Source organism: Pantherophis guttatus, chromosome 3, assembly GCF_059756535.1.
Source record: "Pantherophis guttatus breed Tessera chromosome 3, ASM5975653v1, whole genome shotgun sequence".
NCBI lineage: Eukaryota > Metazoa > Chordata > Lepidosauria > Squamata > Colubridae > Pantherophis > Pantherophis guttatus.
In genome coordinates, this window is record NC_142065.1 from 110,917,570 (window position 1) to 110,940,410 (window position 22,841).

Here is a 22,841-nt window from a genome sequence, read left to right on the forward strand (position 1 = left end):
CTCCATTTCAGTGTCAGACACCTTTCCTGAAGGCCTCATATAGCGAAACAGAGGCCGGGGCAACGCGCGGAAGCAGTGACAAGCAGCCACAGAAGTGGGCTGGCAAGGCAGGTGTCAGGATGTGCAAGGCCTGGCTGCAACTGTCCAAAGGTAAGTAGTAGGGCAGCTTCACCCCCCCACCCTAGCTTAATTTTTACTGTGTGCCTTTCTCCACGCCATGCACCCTGGAGTGGGTAGGGTTTTAACTAGGCCTTTTTTGGGGGGCAGAGCTTATATTGGGCGCACGTGTAAAAAATCAAGCTAGGGCTTATTTTCAGGAAAGGTCTTATTTTCAGGAAAACACAGTATTTTAATATTCCCTTTGCATTAGATTATTTAGCTTCATTTTTTAAAAAACTTAAAGCATAAACAGTCTAGAACTCTAGGAGAAATATGTTAATTTCATTGTAATACTGCATGACAGCTTACATGTCAAAATTATAGATTTTTTTAAAAAGTGTTAATACTTATATTTATTGAAGTCTTCTATCAATTCTCAGGTGTTTGCTTGGCAAAACTACCTTTCTAAAGCAGTACAGCACCAAAAAAATGAATCCTTTGATCAGCAAGTTCTATTAGCATACACAATTACATAATAGAAAGGCAATGCTGCACTTCAGAAGAGTTAAAGCAATCACATAATTCCAGAAATATTCATTTGGTTTAAGGAGTACCAGGGAAATGTTGCATGCTCTGAAGCACATTTTTACTTTAAAACCTAAAGCCCTAAAATATCATAATTTCACTGAACACAATATGAATTCTAGATAATTACAGAAAATTTATTACCCCAAGAAAAGAACCATCTATTCTAGTAACTATTTTAACTACACAACAACACATCCCCACATTCAAATTCATACAAACAAAACTAAGCCATAAAAAAAAAATCAAATACAAAACATGATTTCAGGATACTTACATATTAACAAATAGATTTCCTATGGGTAAAAAGCCTTCAAAAATCTGAGGATATGCTGTTTCAAATGTCACTGGCATCTAATTGGAGATAATCAATAAGGAGTAACTAATGAAATATGTATTTTTTTTCATTCAGTTCCTCTGATAATATAAAATTCATTTATAGCAAGATATCCATTTATAGAGGGGTATCAAAGTCCACATTTTCACATGACTCTGTACACCTACAATAAGCCTTAGGACTATACAGTGTTTCATTCCAGAACACTGTAATCTTACAATAATCAACTGCCATAGCTAATGATATAATCCATCTACAGAAAACATAGAACTAGAGTGCGATAATTATTCAATTTCTAGTAAATTATGACACAAATCTTCACCTAGTCAAGAGGAATTAAAAATGTCACCACATTGTCTAGATTCTTCATTTATATTTTAACTACATCTATAGATTAATTAGATATCCCTATCATTAACTGGTGAACATTCAAAGCATAGAATAAATTTAATTTAATTTAAAATAAACATTTTAAAATAAAATCTTTAAGACAAAATATTATATATAGAAACAGCATATTCTCAAAGGAACCAAACTTTGGAAAAGATTCTAGAAAAATTCTGGGAAGTTGCTACTAGTCAGGGTATATACCTGGTACCATTATACATTTACTACCACCTGTATAATATCAATCACTAATGACTCATGCAATTTATTTGCTTTCAGTTTAGTACAGGGAACCACATTTATTTTGGAAAACTAAGCCAGGCAAAACTTGTAGTTCCCTGCTTCCAAATACAATATATATATTTTATTTGCTGTCCATCTTGTGACTTAGGAGACTCTGAACTCTGTGTTTCCCCGAAAATAAGACCCGGTCTTATATATTTTTTTTTGCCACCAAAAAAGGCACCAGGTCTTATTTTCGGGGAATGTCTTCCACTGATTCACCTTGCAGCTCCGGCACGGACAGTCCCGCACAACAGGAGCCCACTGCCAGCTCACTTCTTCTGTGGCCGCTTGTCGCCGCTTGTGCATGTCGCCCCCACCCTCCGTTTCGATGTCAGATGCTTTCAAGGCCTCTGCAGCCAAGAAACGGGCTTCGGATTGATGCATGTGTCACCCCCACCCTCGTTTCACCATCACCATCCAGAGCTCTGTTATCGGCTACAGAGGCCTTTCCCGAAGGTACACAGTACGAAGGAACACAGTACTATAGGGTTAACATCATTATGAAGAGGATCATTGCTTGCCCTCTCACCTCTTTGGAAGAGCTTTATAGCTCCCACTGCCTTAAGAAAGTTCAAAACATTCTTAAAGATCCATCTCATTTTAGGCACCCTTTTTTTTTTGAACTATTTCCATCTGGCAGACGGTACAGGATAATAAAAACAAGGACAAATAGGCTGAAAAACAGCTTATATCCCAGAGCAGTAACCATATTGAATTCTACTGTATAGTGCAATATTAATGCAATATCAAGGGGTTTTCAATTCAATTGTATAGAATGTGAAGGATGTGTGTTTGTTTAATTTTTTTATGTATAATGTACACTGAAGGTGGCATTTAATTTTGTTGTACGAGGTGCAATGACAATAAAGTAAACTATAAACTATATGAAGCATAGATGCTCAAATTAATATGTTTTGCCCATCTCCACTGATTGGCAGATAAGCAGCTATTAATTTATTACAACAAACAAGAATCATGGTAGCAAACTTAAAGACCAAAGACTTAGTGTAATATCTGTCTTAAGACAATAATACATACAATAAATCTGTTAGTCTTTAAAGGCAAAGTAAAACAATATAGGGAATTACTAAGGCTCCATCTCATTCTACTTTCAATGCATTTTCCCCATGACTTAATATATTCTTACCGTGTAAAAATGTTCCACACGGATTCCATACACACTTTGTAAAACTCTCATGAAAATCATACGCAATATTTCAGGCTAAAAAGAGAAGTGCAATTTAACAAAATGAACAAACAATGCATGAATTTTATTTTACTTAGAACTTATTTAATTGCTTAACACTACCAGAGTGAGAATTCTGAAAAGTTCAAGATAAGTTCAAGGCGAGAACTTAAAATATGTTAATATATATTAACAGTGCATTTTGACATCATTCCTGGTTACAAAATTAACCCTGTGGGCAAATAAAAATATTACTAAATCTTCTTCAAGCCTAATTGTGCAGCTGTTGAAAAAAATACTTGAACTTTTACAGCAAATGTAAATATAAAATTCCACAAAAGTAATTTTAACAGACTGGAATATGCTTTCACTTAAGAGGTTGAAAATTACTTTACAACATGTCTATCAAGTCAAGATACGTATACCTTATTTTTCAGAGTATAAGACACACTTTTTTCCCTCCTAAAAGAGGCTGAAAATTTGGGTGCGTCTTATACTCCGAATGTACCATATTTTTTGGAGTATAAGATGCACCGGAGTATAAGACACACCTTAGTTTTTGGGGAGGGAAATAAGAAAAAAGCTGATTGGTGGGTGGATCGGCCTCCCGGAATACCTCCAATCAGCTGTTTCCAGAGGTGAATTTTAGCAACAGATTCCTTGGTTGTGAGCTCTGTGCCTTGCATTTTTGTCTGCCTCTGAAACTTCTAAAACTGTTTCAGAAAAAACTTTTTTTTCTGCCTCTGAAAGGCTCCAAAACAGAGCTTCAGAAAAAAAGGCTTTTTTTGTGAAGCTTCTTTCAGAGGCTTTTTTTGTGAAGCTTCTTTCAAAGGCTTTTATTCTGAAGAACTATCTGTACTCTGTTCAATCTCCTTTCTTTGGTATTGGTATGTAGATTAACCTCTTCTGATCTGTTGGTTATTGTGTCATTCTCCAGATTTGTTAACATAATTTGGTTAGAATCTTTACTGATTCTTCTTTTGTTGCTTGGTGTATTATTTTAGATAAAAGCCTTTCTGAGGCTTTTTTTCTGACACTTCTGAGGCTTCTTTCAGCCTCTGAAATCTCCGTTTGCGAGGCTGAGCGGGGCTACATTCGGAGTATAAAACACACCCAGATTTTCACCCTCTTTTTGGGTGGAAAAAGGTGTGTCTTATACTCCCAAAAATATGGTAGCTTTTTCTAAGCTTTTTTTCAGCTCTAAGGAGGCGCTAGCAAGTGAAGCGATCTATCTCCGAATCTCAGCTGTGCTTTAGCTTTTTCAGTGAAGCAATTCTCCCTGCTCCCTCCAACTCTCAGCTGTGAAGCTTTTTTTCAGCCCTAACGAGTCACTAGCGAGTGAAGAGATCTCCATGGTTTGCCTGCTTTTCTCAGTGCTTCTCTCTCCAAAGATCAGTTGTGCTTTAGAAGCTGTTTTTTATCCCCAAGCAGACTAAGGACGCTAGCCAGATGAATACCTGGTAGGCAGATTTTTTCTCCCCTATTTTCCTCCCCAAAAACTAAGCTGTGTCTTATACTACAGTGCGTCTTATATTCTGAAAAATACAGTAGCTCTGAAAAGACCCAGGTTCGAAGACATCCCTCAATATTGCAAACTCAATAGGTGACTTTAAGGCCAGGCACTCTTAGTCCAACCTACTTCATAGGATTGTTGTGAGAAATGCCATTTTAACACCAAGGAAGAAATGAGAATTCTGGTAACACTGAACGTTCTAAGGTTCAACTGTTCAGGATAAAAAGGATATATTCTAAATAACTGGTGATTGAGTAATTGCTTTCTATAATTAGAAATTAATTAGTAGAAATTAATTATTTTTAATATTCCTCCTACAGGCAGGTTCCAGGGAGCAGGCTCATTGGGCAAAAGAACAGGAAGAGCAAAAAGATGTTTGCCAATGAAGTCTGGTAAAGGAATAGAAATGAACAAGAAAAAACATTAAAGTTTTGACCATTTGAGCCAATGAAGAAAAGTAAGATCATTGGGGATGAATCTAGTCATTGTCACCCTTGTGATTCTTGGAAGGAAAAATCGATGACTCGTTAACAGCACTTCATTAATGAAGGATGAAGATTTACTACATCAAAAAAGGAGGTGGTACCAAAAAAGTGGAGAGGAAGCAATTGGCTATAAGTAGACAAAAAAAGAGCAAACACGGTAGATGGAACTGATAGTCAAACGCGAGAGATATAGAATTCTGTACCAAAAACTGAGGAAGTTTTCAAGCCTTTGTGGCAAAAACAGGTTTTGACTGTCCACAAGAAAAGACACTGCAAAAAAAATGAGATAAAACAGTAGATTCACAAAGAGCAGAGGGAATGACAAAGATAACATTGGATCCAGTAAACTAAACCTCCCTTTTCATCTCATATAATAACTCATATTGAGTTTAATGTCTGGTGGCTAGACTGCTAACTGATGAATAATGCTGTTCTCTGGCACTGTCCTCCACTGCAGGGAGCCAGGATCTATTAGACTGGTCCACCCCAGGCAACTGATGCACACCATTGGGCTTCAGAAGGAGCTTGGGGTTGTCTCAGAGCATATGCTGCTCAATCTATCTGAGGCCCAGGGGTCCATCTAGAATGAGAGGGTTGCAGAATATCTTGATTGGAGCACACCCAAATGGCCTCCCTTAACTCAGGGATCCTAGAAATTTTCCTGATTTATAGACTAGTTGAGGGAGATGAAACAGGTGAAGAGAAGCTTGAAATGCTGGAGATGATGCACTACAAATTTAGTTAGAGCCTCTATTAAGGGCTATGTTGTGGTGATAATGCAGAAATTATTTAACTCAATGGATGTCAAAAGAAATGTCATTTTTCCTTGTGACCAAAAGGCTTCTGATTCTTTAAATCCACTGACAGCTACCCCTTTTGATTGATCCATCTGAAAATAAAGGGAAATATATGGCATATGGGAAGAAGCAGGAACTGAAAGTCTTAATGGAGGGAAATATGATTTAATAATCACTGAAATTTGGTGAGATAAAATGCAAGACTAGCATGCAAGGACTGAAGGGTATAACAAATAGGCCACACATAAAAGAGCAGTGGTGCTATATGTGAAATATATGCACACATGTTTAAAGATCCAGGAATCTTGGATTCAATGGTTCAATCAAGAGCATTTGGATAAGAAAGAGAAATAAAAATGCTATTATTAGGGGTGGCGGGGTGAATTATAGAATACTAAACCAAGTTGATTTGTTAATAGATACAGATCATTCCCTCCTAAATTAGATTGCACAACATTCTTGAAGAGACATGATTAATGAGACTTCATTAATATCTGTTAACGTATCTGTTGAATCTCAAAAATTTCAGTAGTCTTTCTAGTGTTTTGTTTTTCCAGAAGATTGAAGAAACAAGACCATAAGTTTTAGCCAACAGGGCTAGTGTTTTTCTCTCATCCTACACAGCAAAAAAAAAAAAACTTCCCAAAAAAACTTGCCAATAAAACTTCAGGGATTAGTCCAGGAAGTTGCCAGGAGTCAAAAACTGACTTGAAAACACTCAAAAAACTTAAAGCCTACATGCAACGCATATACTATAGCTTTGAACTCCAATTCCACTAAATATAAAAACTCTTACCTTTACATTTGGAAATAAATCACTTTTTGAAAAAAATTTAGCCTCATTTCCACTTAATAAACAGTTGCGAATGTGTACCACAATGTCATTGTCACTGTATCTTGGAAAAGTACAATTATCCATCCTGCAAAAAATACAAATATTATGTAAATGGAAAAATAGCATAAACAAATTCTTCATGTAGCAACACTTGGCCAATCTTGCCTGAAAGACAAAAGGGACAAGTACAAAAAATGGAAAGCGGGACAGATAACTAAGGCAGAGTATCAGCAGATAGCCAGAATCTGCAAAGAAGTAAGGAAAGCATAGGTTCAGAATGAACAAAGACTTGCAAGAAAAGTCAAAGATAATTTTTAAAAAAGTTTCTTTCAACATATAAATAACAAGAAAGTCAAGGAAACAGTCAGTCCACTTAAGAGAAGATGGCAAGGAAGTAACAGGGAGCAGAGAGAAAGTAGAACTGCTTAAGCTCTTCTTTGCTTCAGTCTTCACACAAAACTATAGCCCAACCTACCAAAAACCTAACCATAAAAGACAGATTAGAAATAAAAATTAAAATAAGCAAGAAAATGGTTAAACACATATCGAATCTTGACAAATATAAATCACCGAGACCTGATGGATTACATCCGAGAGTTCTGAAGAAGCTGGCAGATGTTATCTCAGAACCATTGTATCCTATCTTTCAAAAATCCTGGAACACTGGGGAATTACCTGAAGATTGGAAAACAGCTGATGTGGTTCTCATCTTAAAAAAAAAAAAAAAAGACCCAGGAAACTATTGACCAATTAGTCTAACATCAATACCTGGGAAAATACTGGAAACAATAATCAAAAAACAAATCTGCAAACATCTAGAAACAAAGTTATAACTAAAAGTCAGCATGGGTTTGCTAAAAACCGATCATGCCAAACTAATCTTATTTCATTGTTTGACAAAGTGACTAATTTAGTAGATCAGCAAAATGTTGTGGACATACAATAGTATATTTAGACTTCAGCAAGGTGTTTGACAAAGTAGACCACAACCTACTTCTTGGAAAGCTAGAAAAATGTGGTATAGACAGCATCACCACCAGATGGATTTGTAACTAGCTAACAAACCATACTCAGTGAGTAGTCCTTAATGGTACTACATCTACAAGGAGAAAAGTAAGCAGTGGGATATCACAAAGTTTGGTCTTAGCCCCAGCACTCTTCAATATCTTCATAAATGACTTAGATGAGGGAATAGAAGGGGAACTCATCAAATTTGCAGATGATACTAAGCTGGCAGAAATAGCCAACACCCCAGAAGACAAGCTCAGAATCCAAAAAGATTTTGACAGACTTGAACAACAGGCCCTATACAACAAAATGAAATTTAATATGGAGAAAAGCAAAGTGTTACTCTTAGACAGGAAAAACAAAGGCATAAACACAGATTAAGTTAAACCTGGCTCAAAAACAGTAACTGTGAGAGGGACCTTGGAATCCTAGTGGACAATCATTTAAATATGAGCCAGTAGTGTGCAGCAGCAGCAGCCAAAAAGCTAATACAATCCTTGGTTGTATAAACAGAGGCACAGAATCAAAATCATGTGAAATATTACTGGTAGTTCCGCTTTATAAATCCTTAGTAAGGCCACACCTGGAATACTGCATCAAGTTTTGGTCACATTACAACAAAGATGTTGAGACTTTGGAAAAAGTGCAAAGAAGAGCAATATTTAAACGCCCGGAGACTAAATCATAAGTAAATAACAACAGTTACGGGGTAGGGTTATCGAAAGAAAATGTATATTTTGAGTTTACATAAAAGAGCTACTTCTTTACCTTCCATTATCCACCAAATGACCCCCTCGCAACATCTCTTAGAAGCCCTACTGCCTCTCCCGATGCCAAACGCTACCACCCCCACCCCACCCCACCCCTCCCACCACCCAAGATTCAGGAATTCTTCTAATCCCCCACCCCGCAAGCCGGGCGCTCCCAAGCAAGTTTAAGAAAATGCAGCCATCGTCTTCAAGGCATTTGAAGACGATGGAGCCCATTCGAAGCCCGAAAGCTGTTCTCTACCCTTTTCGCAAGTCACGGAAGCCTGGCCCTGCCGGAGTTGCTCTTACATGGAGGCAGCGGTCTCTTCCTGCCCCAGAGATAGCTACGCTCATGAAAACGCAGACGACGGTCGAGCGGAGGGAGGAAACTTTCAATAATCTCCCGCTACCATCGCAAACGGAATACGCCGTTCAAATTTGGCGGGAGCTCCACCCCCTCCTGTACGTAGCATTGCGTCACGGCGAAAAGGCTGGTGTATCTTTTGTCTTGGCTTTCGGCCGTTTCGTTGGTCTGACGAAGACTTCGTATTACTGGGGAATGTGGAGGGAGCTGAAAATCTCCTGTCTGCTTTTTTCTTCTTCTTAATATATACAGACTGCTTTTCTTGAAGAGCGGAGCAAGGCTAATATAGACGACTTCCACCCAGCTATATAAAGCAAGAAGGAAATCGGCATAATAACTTCCTAAAGGCAATTGCTGAGCTTTAAAAATGGAGAGCTGGAAATCTGTAATACGTCCCTCCTGCACACACACCCCTAAGTCCTCGTGTCTTCACATCCCATGCTGCTTCCTGCTTAGTTAGCAGCTTGATGGATCCCAGTGCCACCACTTCATCTGCCTCTACTCGCGTCTTCCACTTCCCCCTGCCGTTTGAAAGAGCTGACGCTCAATGTGTTGCCTTTCTGGAGATTAAAAAGGTATAAATAAAAACGAACATACTTTTAAAAAATATTAGCCCCTTTTTCTTATATTGTACAGGCAGATCACCAGACCTTTCAGCCTATTTTTTCCTCCTTGGAGGATAGATCAGTCTTGTCAGAGATTTAAAAAAAAACCCTAAAGTTTATTAGGCAAGAAAGACAAAAGAAGCTGGAAAAAAACTTACACTTTAAATATCCAAAATGCAAAACTGGAAGAGGCCACAGGATGGTGCTAATCTACAAATAAGAGAACTCTGCCCCAGTCTCTAATAATAAATAGTTTCAAATACATTAATATATGATTTCCATAAAGAAAAAAAAAATTCTGGAATAGAACCCGAAGTAGGAATTCAGCATCCAGTTTCATACATTATAAAAGGAAATTGCAGTAGAACCTTGAACATTCACGAATATCACATAGGTTCATGTCTAGACTTAGTAAAATAATATTAAAATTCCCATTAAACAGTTATTCTCTTTGTCTCAATTAATTTGACATGCCTGATTCCAGGCAAATTCAAAATTTAAGTTTCAAATTCCAGTTTCCAATTTAGCCCAATGCTTGCAGCTCTAGTTCCCAGTTTCTTCCTCTCTTTCCTGCTCCAATTCTATTTTTATTTAAAAGGATTCTAAAATGTCCTTTCATGAATAAAGAGGAAAGTTGCTCATGTTATCTGCCATGATCTCAGGACATCCCACATTTTGAGTAAGGATGGATTTCTGGATAAGGCTGACAGACTGCAATATTGTGAATGCAGGCTGATATTAACAATACTGTCCTTAAAAGCAAGAGAATCAATGGGGACTTGGGATCACCCTATAACATTCAGGAATGCCTGCATGACAAATGCTGAGATTTTATTCTTAACACATTATAAAGAACATGCAAATAGGACAACATATGCACAAGAGAAACATGATCAAAACTTTTAGTAACTATTAGATGTATGTGTGACACCCGACACCCCCATAGATGAGTATGAGACATCTTGATACTGCTTTTCAACCTAATCAATGCTCTACCTGTGAGATCAGGAACACAATACAATCCAACAATAATAAACCACCTGGTATGGGTAGTCCTCAAGGTATTTCCCTAAAGGAGCGTGTCCACTGGGGTCGCAAATCAAAACTGTTGTAAAACGAATCAGACTCATTTTTTTATATTTCCAATTGTGCTTGTTAAGCAAATCAGACAGGTTGTTAAGTAAACAAAGATTGGGTTTACGGTTTCTTTTGTACCATTAAATTACCTCTGCAATTATTAAGTAAGCAAAGAGGCCCAAGAGTTTGCAGCGATCCCCAGCTGGAGTTAATGTAGGTAAATGCGGGTCCAGCTGGATGATCAGTGAAGGGCCCTCTTTATTCATAGTATTGTAGGAAAGGAAATGTGCTTGTTTAAGGGAAGCCAATTATCCAGTTGAAAGGCAGAGAATTCCTTTGAAATAGAAACATTCACAAGAGGGGCCCCTCAGTTGTCAGAGATAGAGATATTTGTTTGAAGGTTAAAACAGATCAAAGGATGACCACATGTAATATCAACAAGAGATAATTTGAATCTATGCTTCAGTAATTTACAAGAAGAATTATGACTGTTGGCAAAGAAAATGTAAAACTTAATAATTAGGAAATGTCAATTAAATATAACAAATGTATATGATCATATGAATTGCTGAGTTAACAGAATCCTTTGTTTGAAACTGTATAAAACTGGAATCTCATATTCATTACTTTGCTCAGATCTTGAGGTAGCAATACCTATCTGAACCTTATTGCAATAATAAACTGACTCTGTCTGCCCCAAGGGATGTCTCTTAATTCCTTCCTTCCATAACAATTTTGGCACCCGGCAGTTGGAACTTTGAGAGGCAGAGACTTTTTCTACCTAGGCGTGCTGTCCTGGCGAGAAACGACCCTTTCCCAGCGAGGATTCACCAGCCGGCATTCCAGACTCCATTGAAGTCAACAGAATTCTTCGCTGGGGGATTGCCGTATGCTCGCTGGAGACGCAGCTCAGCCAAGGACCCACAAGGGGGTAGACCAGACTCAGCAATCTCCGTGGATGGCCAGAGACAACGCATGCCAGGCGAGTATACATTTAAATGGGGAAAAGAAAGGGCCTGTCTATTTTTGAGACAGAGAGGGGATCTGATCAATCTCCTAGGAGAAAAAAGTGGCACCTCTTAATTCTCCAAGTTAGGCTGTGTGGGATTGGTTAAATCAGCGCATTTCCTGACGATGACTGTGAGTTCCAGCACCCCAGGTCGCTGGTAGTGTTGTTAGAAATATGGGTGGGAAAAACAGCGTCCAGCGGACGCCGTTACAATGTATGTTAGCCCACTTTCAATCTGCCTTAGAAATATGGCGGTCCTCAGTGTGATCTTGATGAAACAGTTTTGTGTTTGGCCAGCATTGGGCGTAATGTGGCCAGAAGAAGGAACGTTAGATCCCATAATAATCTCAAAGGTGCACAGGATCATCACACAAGAGGGTCGTTGGGAACAGTTCCCATACATAGATCAGTGGCAGATCATTTAAAAGGCAAAACCCAAGTGGCTTAAAAAGTGTCAGTTGGAATGTGTGAGAGTATGTATGATGAAAGAACAAACTAAAAACACCAAACAAAAGGTTAAAACTAAGGTTTTTAGTCAGGAAGATGAGGAAGAAATAAACCGACCTCCTCCCTATTCTGGTAAGAGAAAAGAACTAATTGCAGTGTTATAAATTGACATTCTTAAAAAGCCAGAGAACTCTGAAAGAACTAAGAATAAAGAAGAAATTGTTTACTGTTCTTCCCACCCGGGGTTTAGCAGGCAGTAAAAAGGTAAAGCCTGTCTAAATGGGAAGACGCAGATAATTTGACTTGATCAATTTGGTGTGATTTCTGTTAAAAAAAAATATGATAGTATGTAAAATTGAATGGAATTGAATTGATTGTGATATGTGTGGCTGGCCAGCAAAGTGAGTAGACTTGTGCTTGAGGCTGTGGGAGATGTTTGAGATGATTGTGGTGGTTGGTTTGCATGAAGTGGGATTTTTTGTATGTGAAATTGGTTTATACAAGAAGTCTGATTGCAGTACAAATGTGAATGCCTGTGTGTTGATAATGTGAGAAATTAGAGGAATGCAGAGGGTTGTGTTGTTGAAAGGATGCTGAGAGGCGAAAGGAGATGAGAATTCTATGTAGTTTAAACATTTTTTCTCCCTGTATTTCCTTTCCCCCCCTTCCTTTGGAAGAGAGAAGCAGGAAAAGGGTGGGCTGCGGGCAGCATTTTTCTCTGCTGAATGAACATGAGAAAGGCGGGGTAAAGGGTGATATCTGATACCTGCCTTTGCAGTTTCACTGTTTTTGGCTCGGAATGCAGTTTATTTATTTGTTTGTTTGTTTGCTTGTTTGTTTGTTAGCAGCACAAGTTGCTGCCCTTTTAGGAATTGTTACAGAGATGAGTTAGAAATTACAATATGTAGTAAGAAAGAGTCAGTGGCATTCTTGTCTAAAATGTTAGATTCTGCCTGTTAAGGATTTCCAGTTTGTGTTCAAGCAGTGGCAGCTATGGCAGTGTTAATGAAGGAAAGCAGAGAGTTGACTTTTGAAGGAGCCCTAGTGCCCCTCCTCAAGTGAGGGTGATCTTGATTGAGAGTATGCTTGTTTTTGTTTGAATCCAGCTCAGTTTACAGGGAGATTTAGAAGGACGATCAGATATTGGTGCTGAGAAGGGGTTAATTTGTTTATAGATGGGAAGAGAAAGTGGTAGCAGATAAGAGAAGACATTTAGGTAAGTTGGTTTGCACAGGCTTGTGAAATCAAGCTTTGAATTTCTTTGAAGCTTGAGGCACTACTTGGAAGCCAGGATGACAGCGGTAGGAGAATTGATAAGAAGAAGGAGTTAGAGAAGGGAGAAGGTATGTGATGTGTTTTTGGTAGGTTATGGATGTTGTATAACCTTTGGACGGGGAAGGAAGAAAAGAATGTGGAAGTGGGAAGAAGTAGTGATATGGGCAGAGAAGAAAGCGTTAAAGATTACCCGATCCAAAGAAGAGAAGTGGTGTTTTTGGTTGACAGAGATCAGATTAAGTGAACAAAGCATTTGAATACACTTAATTAGTGAAGGGAGTGTTGGAAGATTTGAGAAGCTCAATATTGAAAGAGCAGGGAAATTCCCCTAAAGAAAATAAGCAGAAACTCAGGCAGAGTTTCAGCCCCCACCTTTACCAATGAGCCATTTAGAAGCTGAGACGGCCACCTTATTTTCCTGGAAACAATAAACTGATTCTAGGAGTTTTGAATTCAGGAGGGGAAAGCTCTGCCTTTCAACAATCCTTAAAGGGAAGGGCTTCTTTTTTTGCGACAGGAGTAGTAAAAAAAATCACTCCTGATAGAAAGGAGGGGTGGCGTCTCCACCTCTATCTATAAACAAGCAAGAATTAAGATAATTCTATGCAAAATTAATTTAATCTGGACCTTGGAGTTTGAAATGGGAGGGACATGAAAGAGGAAGCCTTAAAAATTTGAAACGAGCTTTAACCAAGGCTCTTGTATTAAGTTTACCAAATTTGGAAAGGCCGTTCAATCTCTTTGTAAACACAGAAAATTGAATTGCACAAGGGGTGTTGGCTCAGAAAGTAGGAAATTGACCTTTGGGGGAGCCCTTATCGTAAGCACCCCACATCAAGTCAGTCCAGATTCTAAACGAAAATGAAACAATTTTAATGCAGCAGACAGACTTGCTTTTAACTACAGATCACAATTTGAATCAAGCACAGTTCTTAGCCAACACCGGATCAATGGATCAGTTTGGATTAGAACATTATGGTGCTGAAGTAATTGGTTTACATACAAAAATAAGATCTGATTTGGAGGGACATCCCCCGGAGACAGAAGAAGCAATTCGTAACACACTAATAAATCCTGGAAACAGGGGGTTTGCCTCGAAATTAGTCTGCTCAAACCTTTGAATTGTATTCATTAAATTAAGCTCTATGGACAGGGAGCCTGGATAGCTCAGTAGACAAATGCATTGTAATTTAACACCAGCTGTTTGCAATTACTGTAAATTCGAATCTCACCAGGCTCAAGGTTGACTCAGCCTTCCATCCTTTCTAAGGTAGGTAAATTGAGGACCCAGTTTGTGGGGGCAATAAGCTGACTTTATGAAGGCTATTGCTTAATGCATTGTAACCCTTAGTCTCTGGAGATCATTTGGCAAAATATGGGTGGAGTCATTGGGGAATTCAAGCTATTGTAATGAACTTTTTAAAAAGCTATGGTTGTATTGGGATATATCCTTTAGTAAAATCAATTATAAACAAATGTTTGATTTGTAAAAAGGTGAATGAACATGCTGTCAGAAAAAAACAGATGGGTAGGAGGTACCACCAGCTTTAAGACCATTTCAATGTATTCATGTGGATTTTACAGACTTACCAAAAGTGGGGAGTGTAAAATATTTATTAGTCATAGTGGACCACCTCTGTGACTACCCCATCTTGGTTATCAGGGATGTTAAGCTCGTTCTTGTATAGTTCTTCTGTGTAATTTTGCCACCTCTTCTTAATCTCTTCTGCCTCTATTAGGTCCCTGCCATTTTGGTCTTTTATCATGCCATCTTTGCATGAAATGTTCCCTTCATATCTCTAGTCCGTCCTATTCTATTGCTTTCTTCTATTTCTTCCACTGCTCATTTAAGAAGGTATTCTTATCTCTAATAGCTATTCTCTGGAATTCTGCATTCAACTGGGTGTATCTTTCTTTTTCTTCCCTGCCTTTCACTTCCCTTATTTCCTCAGCTATTTGCAAAGCTTCCTCAATCAACCATTTTGCTTTCTTGCCTTTCTTTTTCTTTGGGTTTAGTTGCTACCTCTTATACAATGTTGCGAACCTTCATCCATAGTTCTTCAGGCACTCTGTCTATCAGATCTAATTCCTTAAATCTATTTGCACTTCTACTGTATATTCATCAGGATATGATTTCATACCTGAGTGGCCTAGTGATTTTCCCTACTTTCTTCAATTTAAACCTAAATTTTGCAATGAGAAGCTCATGATCCGAGCCATAGTCAGCTCCTGGGCTTGTTTTTACTGACTGTATAGAGCTTCTCCATCTTTGGCTGCAGAGCACATAGTCAATCTGACTTCTGTGTTGACCATCTGGTTGTTGTGACCGAGGCCCACGTAGTGATTACCAAACACAATTCAGTCCTGAACTAACTTATTTTATTAAACAGCTGAGAATCAATTCATTCTCAGCTTAGTCCAAAACAAATTCTTCATAACCAGTCCTACAGCCTTATCACCAACCTTTGATGTCTTTGGCAACCTGCCAAATGCTTTTCTTGGTAAAAACCCCACAAAGTTCAAGAGACCCTGACAAGAAGCACTGCAATCAACGTTGCTTTTCTATAAAGAACCCAACGGCTCGTTGCTGCTCTTTTAAACCTTATGGGAGTGGCCAATCATCTTCTGGCCTTACTCCTGAATTATCCTTTTTGCTTCAGCTGCTGTTTCCTTCTGGCAGCTCTTTGCATACCTGCACTAGGACCAGGCTCCTCCTGTTCCTCTGCCTCTCTGCTGTCTGCCTCTGGAGGCTCCGGAGTCCGTGCATCACTCCCGATGGCCCTGGCCCCATCTCTGCCTCTGATGCACAGCCCTCGTCCGGGCCTTCTCCTGACTCCAGGACTGGCCCATTGTCCTCTCCAGCCTCCTCACTGTCCGACTCCGCTGCCAGGTCCGCAGGCTGCTGGTGAACCACAACACTGGTGATGTCCATGTGTAGAGTCGTCTCTTGGGTTGTTGGAAAAGAGTGTTTGCTATGACCATCGTATTCTCTTAACAAAATTCTACCAGCCTGTGCCCTGCCTCATTTTGTACTCCAAGACCAATCTTGCCTGTTATTCCAGTTATTTTTTTGCTTCCCACTTTAGCATTCCAATCCCCCATGATGATAAGGACATCATTTTTTGGTGTTAATTCTAGAATGTATTGTAAGTCTTCATAGAACTGGTCAGTTTGATCCTCTTCAGCACCAGTGGTTGGGGCATAGACTTGGACTACTGTGATGTTGAAAGATTTGCCTTGGATTTGAACTGAGATCATTCTGTCATTTTGTGTTTTGTATCCCAGTACTTGTCAGATCCATGTATCTGCCATTCTTCGGTGGAAGAAGGGGGTGTCAAGTTTCCGAAAGATGCCCTAATTAATTCATGAGCCATGATCCAAACTTCAAAGGAAATATAGTGATTTATTAGGAGCACATTCCGGCAATACTCAGATGCAGTCAGGACTGACCCCACGTAGATTTACGTTCCCCTATGACCCTGTCTCTCCCCTCCTCCCTGGCCATGTCATAAATCACATTCTCCAATTAACCACTTTGGCTGGCTGTGAAACCTAACACCCTCCTTCTGATTGCGATCAGAAAAATGTATGGAATTCACTTCAGTTCTCCCTCCCTCCTGCTCATGGCAACTTGAAAGCTTTGCAAGTTGACATTCGGCTCCCTTCACTTTGAGTACAGATGTAGAGTTTAGGGATGTGACCCCCCCCCAGGCTTGTTTGGATTTTCTGCATGAAATTTGGCTATAAGGCGATCAGCCTGGATGTTTCGACTCTTTACCCAAGATGCCTCTGATACGGGGTAACCCTTCCACTTGATTAAATATTGGAGTTGCCTCCTGTGCCACCTCGAATTGAGGATTTGCTGCACCTCATAATGGGTCTGTCCCCCTATGACCACGGGGTCTGGGGGCTCATGGGGTAGTGGCCTCAGGGTCGATCCGACCATGGGTTTTAAGAGGCTACTATGGAATACCGGGTGTATCTTCCCTAGCAATCAGGGCAACTTCAATTGCACTGTGACTCGGTTGATTATCTTTACTATGGGGAATGGTCCTATAAATTTTGGTCCCAATTTCTTGCTAGGAAGTTTTAACCTCAAATATTTTGTGGAGAGGTAAACTTTCTCCCCCAATTGAAAAGGCCTTTGGGGAGCTCGATGTTTGTCTGCCTGTTTCTTATAGGTTTGTGCTGCCTTAGCTAGCGCTTTCTTGACATTCTCCCAGATTGCTTTCAGTGTCGCCATCCAATCGGTCAAGCTGACTGAGGAGGGAGGCTCTCTTGGGTACTTAGGCATTGGGACAAAGTCCATGCCACTCACTATCTTAAACGGGGTTAGCCCTGTGCTACTGTGAACAGCATTATTATATGCAACCTCAGCGAAAGACAGGAGGTCCACCCAATTGGACTGCTGATAGTTCATATAGCACCTCAGGTACTGCTCTACCATGGCATTCAGTCTCTCCGCCCCCCCCCCCCCATTGATGCTCGGGTGAAACGCTGAGCTGAGGCCTTGGGATGACCCTATGGACCGTAGGAATTCTCTCCAGAATTTTGCTGTGAACTGGACACCTCGATCGGAGATGATTCTTCTGAGTACTCCATGCAGGCGGTAGATGTGTTTCAGGAACAATTTGGACAACTGGCGGGCTGAGGGTAGCCCGCTGCAGGGTATGAAATGTGCCTGTTTGGAGAATAAGTTTATTACAGTCCAGATCACTGTGTTTCCACCACTCCTTGGTAGTTCTACTATAAAGTCCATTGCAATCTCCTCCCATGGCCTTGTCGGTTCAGCTACTGGCTGCAGCAGCCCGGGAGGTCTTCCCAGTCATTTTTTCATTGTGGCACAGATGGTACAACTTTTCACATAACTGTTTACGTCTTTTCTCATGTGGGGCCACCAAAACTGTCTTCGTACTAAGTGCAGAGTCTTTAGGAAGCCAAAATGTCCCGCTGGTTTAATATCGTGGCTTCTCTTGAGGATCAGGGTGCGTAGAGTCTCTGGGACATAGAGTTTTGTTCCCTTCCATGCTAGGTCATCCCTTTTTGTAAAGAGATGTTGGTTGTCTCAGAACCAGGGGTCCGCCGATGTTTCAGTTTTGAGTCTTGTCATTAAGTCACTTGCAGGTTAGCCTTGCTGGTCATGACGTTGCTGTCTGGTGATTACTTGACCTACTCCTTGGGCAGAGGGGATGATGGCATTCACTACCTGCTCCCGCTCACTGTTGTATTGAGGCATTTGGGAGAGGGCATCGGCCAGAAAGTTTTTCCCCCCTGGGATGTGTTTCAATTCAAAGTTGAAACGATTGAAGTATTGGGCCCACCAGACTTGCCTGGGCGACAACTTCCGTGGGGTCCTGAGGGCCTCCAGATTCTTATGGTCAGTCCAAACTTTGAACAGTTTCTGGCCTCCTTCTAGCAGGTGTTGCCAGGTCAACAGTGCCCATCTCACTGCGAACGCTTCCTTTTCCCATGCCACCCATCGTCTTTCTGTGTCAGTGAGTTTGCGGGATGTGTAGGCACAAGGATGTATATTCCCTTGGCTGTTCTTTTGGAGTAGCACGGCCCCCATTGCCACATCACTGGCATCTGCTTGGATGATGAAGGGTTGTTCGGGGTCAGGATGCTTTAAGACTGGTTCTTTTGCAAACATTTCTTTTAGTGTTTCGAATGCTTGTTGGCAGGTCAGGTCCCACTGTAGAGGTTGTCCTGGGCGGGGTTTTGTTGCTGGACTCCCTGTTTTTAGGAGGTCCGTCAGAGATTTAGCAATTCTTGCAAAAGAGGGAATGAATTGTCTGTAGAAGTTCGCGAACCCCAGGAAGCTTTGCAGTTGTCTGCGGGTGCAAGGGGGTTGCCAGTTTAGGACTGATTGTACTTTGGCTGGGTCCATTTCTATCTCCTTGTTTGACACTCGGTAACCTAAGTAGTCTAGCCGTGACTGGTGGAACTCGCATTTTGATAGTTTGACATATAGGTTCGCCCCCAGCAGTTTTTCCAGCACTTGGCAGACGAGGGGTATGTGTTCGTCTATGGTTTCCATGTAAATGAGGATGTCATCTAGATAGACAAGGACCCCCTTATAGAGGTGCTCATGCAGAACCTCATTTATCAATTGCATGATAAATTGCATGGGGCTCCCTGCAGTCCAAATGGCATCACTTTAAATTGGAAACTCTCTAGGGGGCAGTTGAATGCTGTTTTCCACTCATCTCCTTCCCTGATGCGTATCCGGTAGTAGGCTTCACGGAGGTCTAGTTTGGTGAAAACTTTCCCTTTGGCCAGGTGGGCTAGCATGTCTTTCATAAGGGGAAGGGGATATAAGTTGTGTACGCAGACAGTGTTGATACTCTAAAATCAACCACCAGGCGCATAGAGCCGTCTTTCTTCTCTTTGAAGAGGACCGGTGCCGCTACCCGTGGTTTGGCTGGCTCAATGAAACCCCTTTGTAGGTTCTTGTCTATGTAGTTCCGCATTTCTTGCATTTCACGGGGCGTCATGGCATACAATTTGGGTTTAGGTAGTTTCGCCCCAGGGATGATTTCGATGGCGCAATCTGCCTCGTGGTGGGGAGGCAGGATGTTGCACTCGGCCTCGCTGAATACTTCTGCAAGGTCCTGATATTCCTTTGGGATCTGTTCGGTCTCTGGGGTTTTGTCGGATGTGGCTGCCAGTTGTTCTGGTGTGCTCTTTTGGAGGGTTCCCTGCATGGGCGGTATTTCTGCTTGCTGGTGCGGGAGGGGTTGGGGCCCCTTTGCTATTCTCAGTCTGCGGGTACCCCCTTGCCACCAGATGGTCGGTCCCCACTTGTCTAACCACGAGAGTCCCAGTATGACTGGATCTGTCATTTTGGGGGCTATTACGAATCGAATTACTTCCCAGTGATGCGCTAGCTCTAGCCTCACTGGTTCAGTCAGGTGAGTGGCATAGGCTCCCCCCATTAGGGACCCATCAACCTGTTCGAACCGGATTGGGTGGGTCAGTCTTTTTGCTCTGATCCCCAGTTTCAGGACTGTGGTTAGGTTGATCAAGCATCTAGTGCAGCCTGAGTCTATCAGGGCTTGGGTCCCTGTTTTTGGGGCTGTGAGGCATATTGGGAAAACGAAAGAGTGGACTGGTTCCCTCACCATTGGGTCGTTTTCACCCTCGTCCTCGCTATCATAGAATTCTGGCAACTGGTCATCGTTGCCTGGTGTTCCCCTCCCTTCGGGTGGGTGGGAAGGGACCTCTTCAGCCCGGAGGGCCCTCCGGGACCTGTTGGTGGCTCGTTTGGGGCCTTGTTCCAGCTGTGCCCTGGGTGGTGGCTCTGGCCTAGGCCTTGGGGCTGGGGTTGTGCACACAGATACCATGTGGCCCTTCCCCTCACATCTGTAGCACTTCAGCAGGCTTCGAGGGAGGGCTGGTTTCAGGTCGGGTTGCTCCCTGTCTTTCGTGTCTGGTTGCTCTCTCATGTTGTTGGCGCGCAATCCACTGTCGACTTTTATTGCTACTCGGAACCACTCAGAGAGCTGGTTTCAGATGTCCAAGTAAGCGGTTACCTGGGCAATTTGATTGTCCAGGCTTGTTCTGAAAAAGTGCACTAGCAACCGCTCTGGCAAAGGGGGTAGCCTCCCAACAACTCTCCTAAATTCGTGGATGTGCTCTTTAATGGGGCGGCCCCTCTGCTTTAGATAGCTGAGCTCATCCTCTGCATACAGGTCTTCCTCTGCCTCCTCAAATCTGGCCTCTAGCAGTCGTAGGAAGTCATCTACATCTTGCAGTTGGGGGGCTCTCCTCTTGTGGAGGGCTGCTAGCCATTCCCTTGCTTCCCCCTCTAGCCCCTCTGTGATGGTATTCACCATAGCTCTGGGGGATGGGTAGAGGTGTCCATAACATTCTAGGTGGATCATAGCTGAGTCAAGGAATAGAGCTAGCTGGTCTGAGTCCCCATCAAACTTTCCTCTGAACTGGGGCAGTTCACTCAGCACTGCTCCTCTCTCCTCCTGTTGGCCTCTGTATGCTTGCATTTGATGTAACTGGCCTTCTTCCTCAGTTCTAGTTTGGAGGGAGAGAGGGGTTTGTCTGTCCTGGGCAGCCTGCCTGCTGCGTGGGAAAGACACTGGTTGTGGCTTCTTTCTGATGGGTGGAGAAGGGGGGCTGTGCTCCTGTCTGCTTCTCCTCACTTCAAGGGGATCCACTGCTCCTCCCCTCTCCTTTGGCCTGCATGATGGTCCCTCATCGGGAAGGGTGGCTTGGTCAAATTCCTTCCTTGGCTGCTTTCTGGAACTCCCCAGGGGCTTTGGAAGCCTGGCTTGTTTCCAATCCATCCTCTATTCCACTCTTTCCAGCTTGCTCAGGGGCTTCCCTTTTCAGGGCATTGGGGTGGGGAAACTTGACTTCAGCTGCCTTAGAGATTAACTCCCCCCAATACTCATCTTTTCTTGCTTCCGTCGCTGAAGCAGGCATCTCGGCTTTGATGTCCGAGGGAGGCTGCATTCCGGCTGCAATTAGGCTCTCTCCAGATAGCTCATCCCCGGCCATGGTTGCCTGATTTTCCCTCCCAGCACCCGAGACATCAGGGAGCTGTTGGCGAGTCCAGGATTCAGGAAACCTGGTAATCTTTACAGATTTTTAAAAGCTGTCCTGACTGTCTGTCAAGTTTCCAAAAGATGCCCTAATTAATTCATGAGCCACAATCCAAACTTCAAAGGAAATATAGTGATTTATTAGCAGTACCATTCCGGCAATACTCGGATGCAGTCAGGACTGACCCCATGTAGATTTACGTTCCCCTATGACCCTGTCTCTCCCCTCCCCCCTGGCCATTTCATAAATCACATTCTCCAATTAACCACTTTGGCTGGCTGTGAAACCTAACACCCTCCTTCTGATTGCGATCAGAAAAATGTATGGAATTCACTTCAGTTCTCCCTCCCTCCTGCTCATGGCAACTAGAAAGCTTTGCAAGTTGACAGGGGGTGGGATTTGGATTTGTCACATTCAGTTCTCTTTCCTATGTATCCTATTTCTTGCCTGGTCTTTTTGTATAACATTTAACCTGATTTATAACCATTGCCTGGCGCCTAAAATGCCTGGAGAATTCTCATCTCTTGGGGAATGAGAGGGGAGGGGGGCCAAGTGGATTGTAACACCGGAAGATGGCCCTGAGAAACTCTCCTTATCTGTTTCTCAGAGAGGCCGGTACAATAACATCTTCACACCTGCAGATTGGTGGGCATCCACATCAGACAGTGGAGAGGGGATCCTAATTTCCTTTATCCTGGATTGTGTGCCCTGAGGGACCTCAGAGCCTGCTTTGAATTGTGACTTGCTTTCATCCCTTTTCAATAAAAGGTTCTTTTTTGAAATGCAAAGTTTTCAAGAGTCTATACTTTCTTGAAGGGAGCAAGAGGCTGGTCCTTACATAAATCAGGCTCTGCAAAAGTAGTCAACCCAGAGAGGAATTTTTTTCCTCTTAATTTCTACTGTACCAAGGGGACCCTGCAACAATGTCCAAACAAAGCAGTGAGCAAGGGGAAGCCGAGTGCTGGGGAGAAACCTTGACAACTACCCAGCCAGACACCGGCTCCATATGTCCCATCAAGGATGATCGGCATAGGAAAGAGAGACAGCTGGGATGGAAGACCTAGGGGGTGACCCCTTACCTGCAATAGCCATAAGCCTGGGTGGAAAATGGAGCTGGAGACCATCTCCAATCAGGAAGAGCTGATCAAGGGACCACTGGCGGATGATCGATTGGAGCGGCACATCAACTGTCTCGTGATGGAAGCCCTGGAAAATCTCAATGTTCGAGGCAAACCAGGT

The 22,841-nt window shown here is 42.0% G+C and overlaps 1 protein-coding gene across 5 annotated transcripts in view; it reads right to left on the reverse strand.

Annotated features, from left to right (window-relative positions):
• NUF2 (NUF2 component of NDC80 kinetochore complex) overlaps positions 1–9,302 on the reverse strand; it is a 65,383-nt gene extending 56,081 nt beyond the window's left edge. For 2 of the 5 annotated variants that reach the window (XM_087891150.1, XM_060690176.2), the window contains exons 1-4: positions 8,576–9,134; positions 6,471–6,594; positions 2,841–2,915; positions 962–1,038 (exon numbers count right to left, since the gene is read on the reverse strand). In XM_087891150.1, the coding sequence (XP_087747276.1) occupies positions 962–1,038; positions 2,841–2,915; positions 6,471–6,594; positions 8,576–8,577 (278 nt within the window). In that variant the 5' untranslated portion in view covers positions 8,578–9,134. Of the gene's footprint in view, positions 1–961; positions 1,039–2,840; positions 2,916–6,470; positions 6,595–8,528 lie in introns of all 5 variants that reach the window. The other 3 variants (XM_060690175.2, XM_087891151.1, XM_034409877.2) reach the window with 3 other exon arrangements.
• Positions 9,303–22,841: the final 13,539 nt, after the last annotated feature.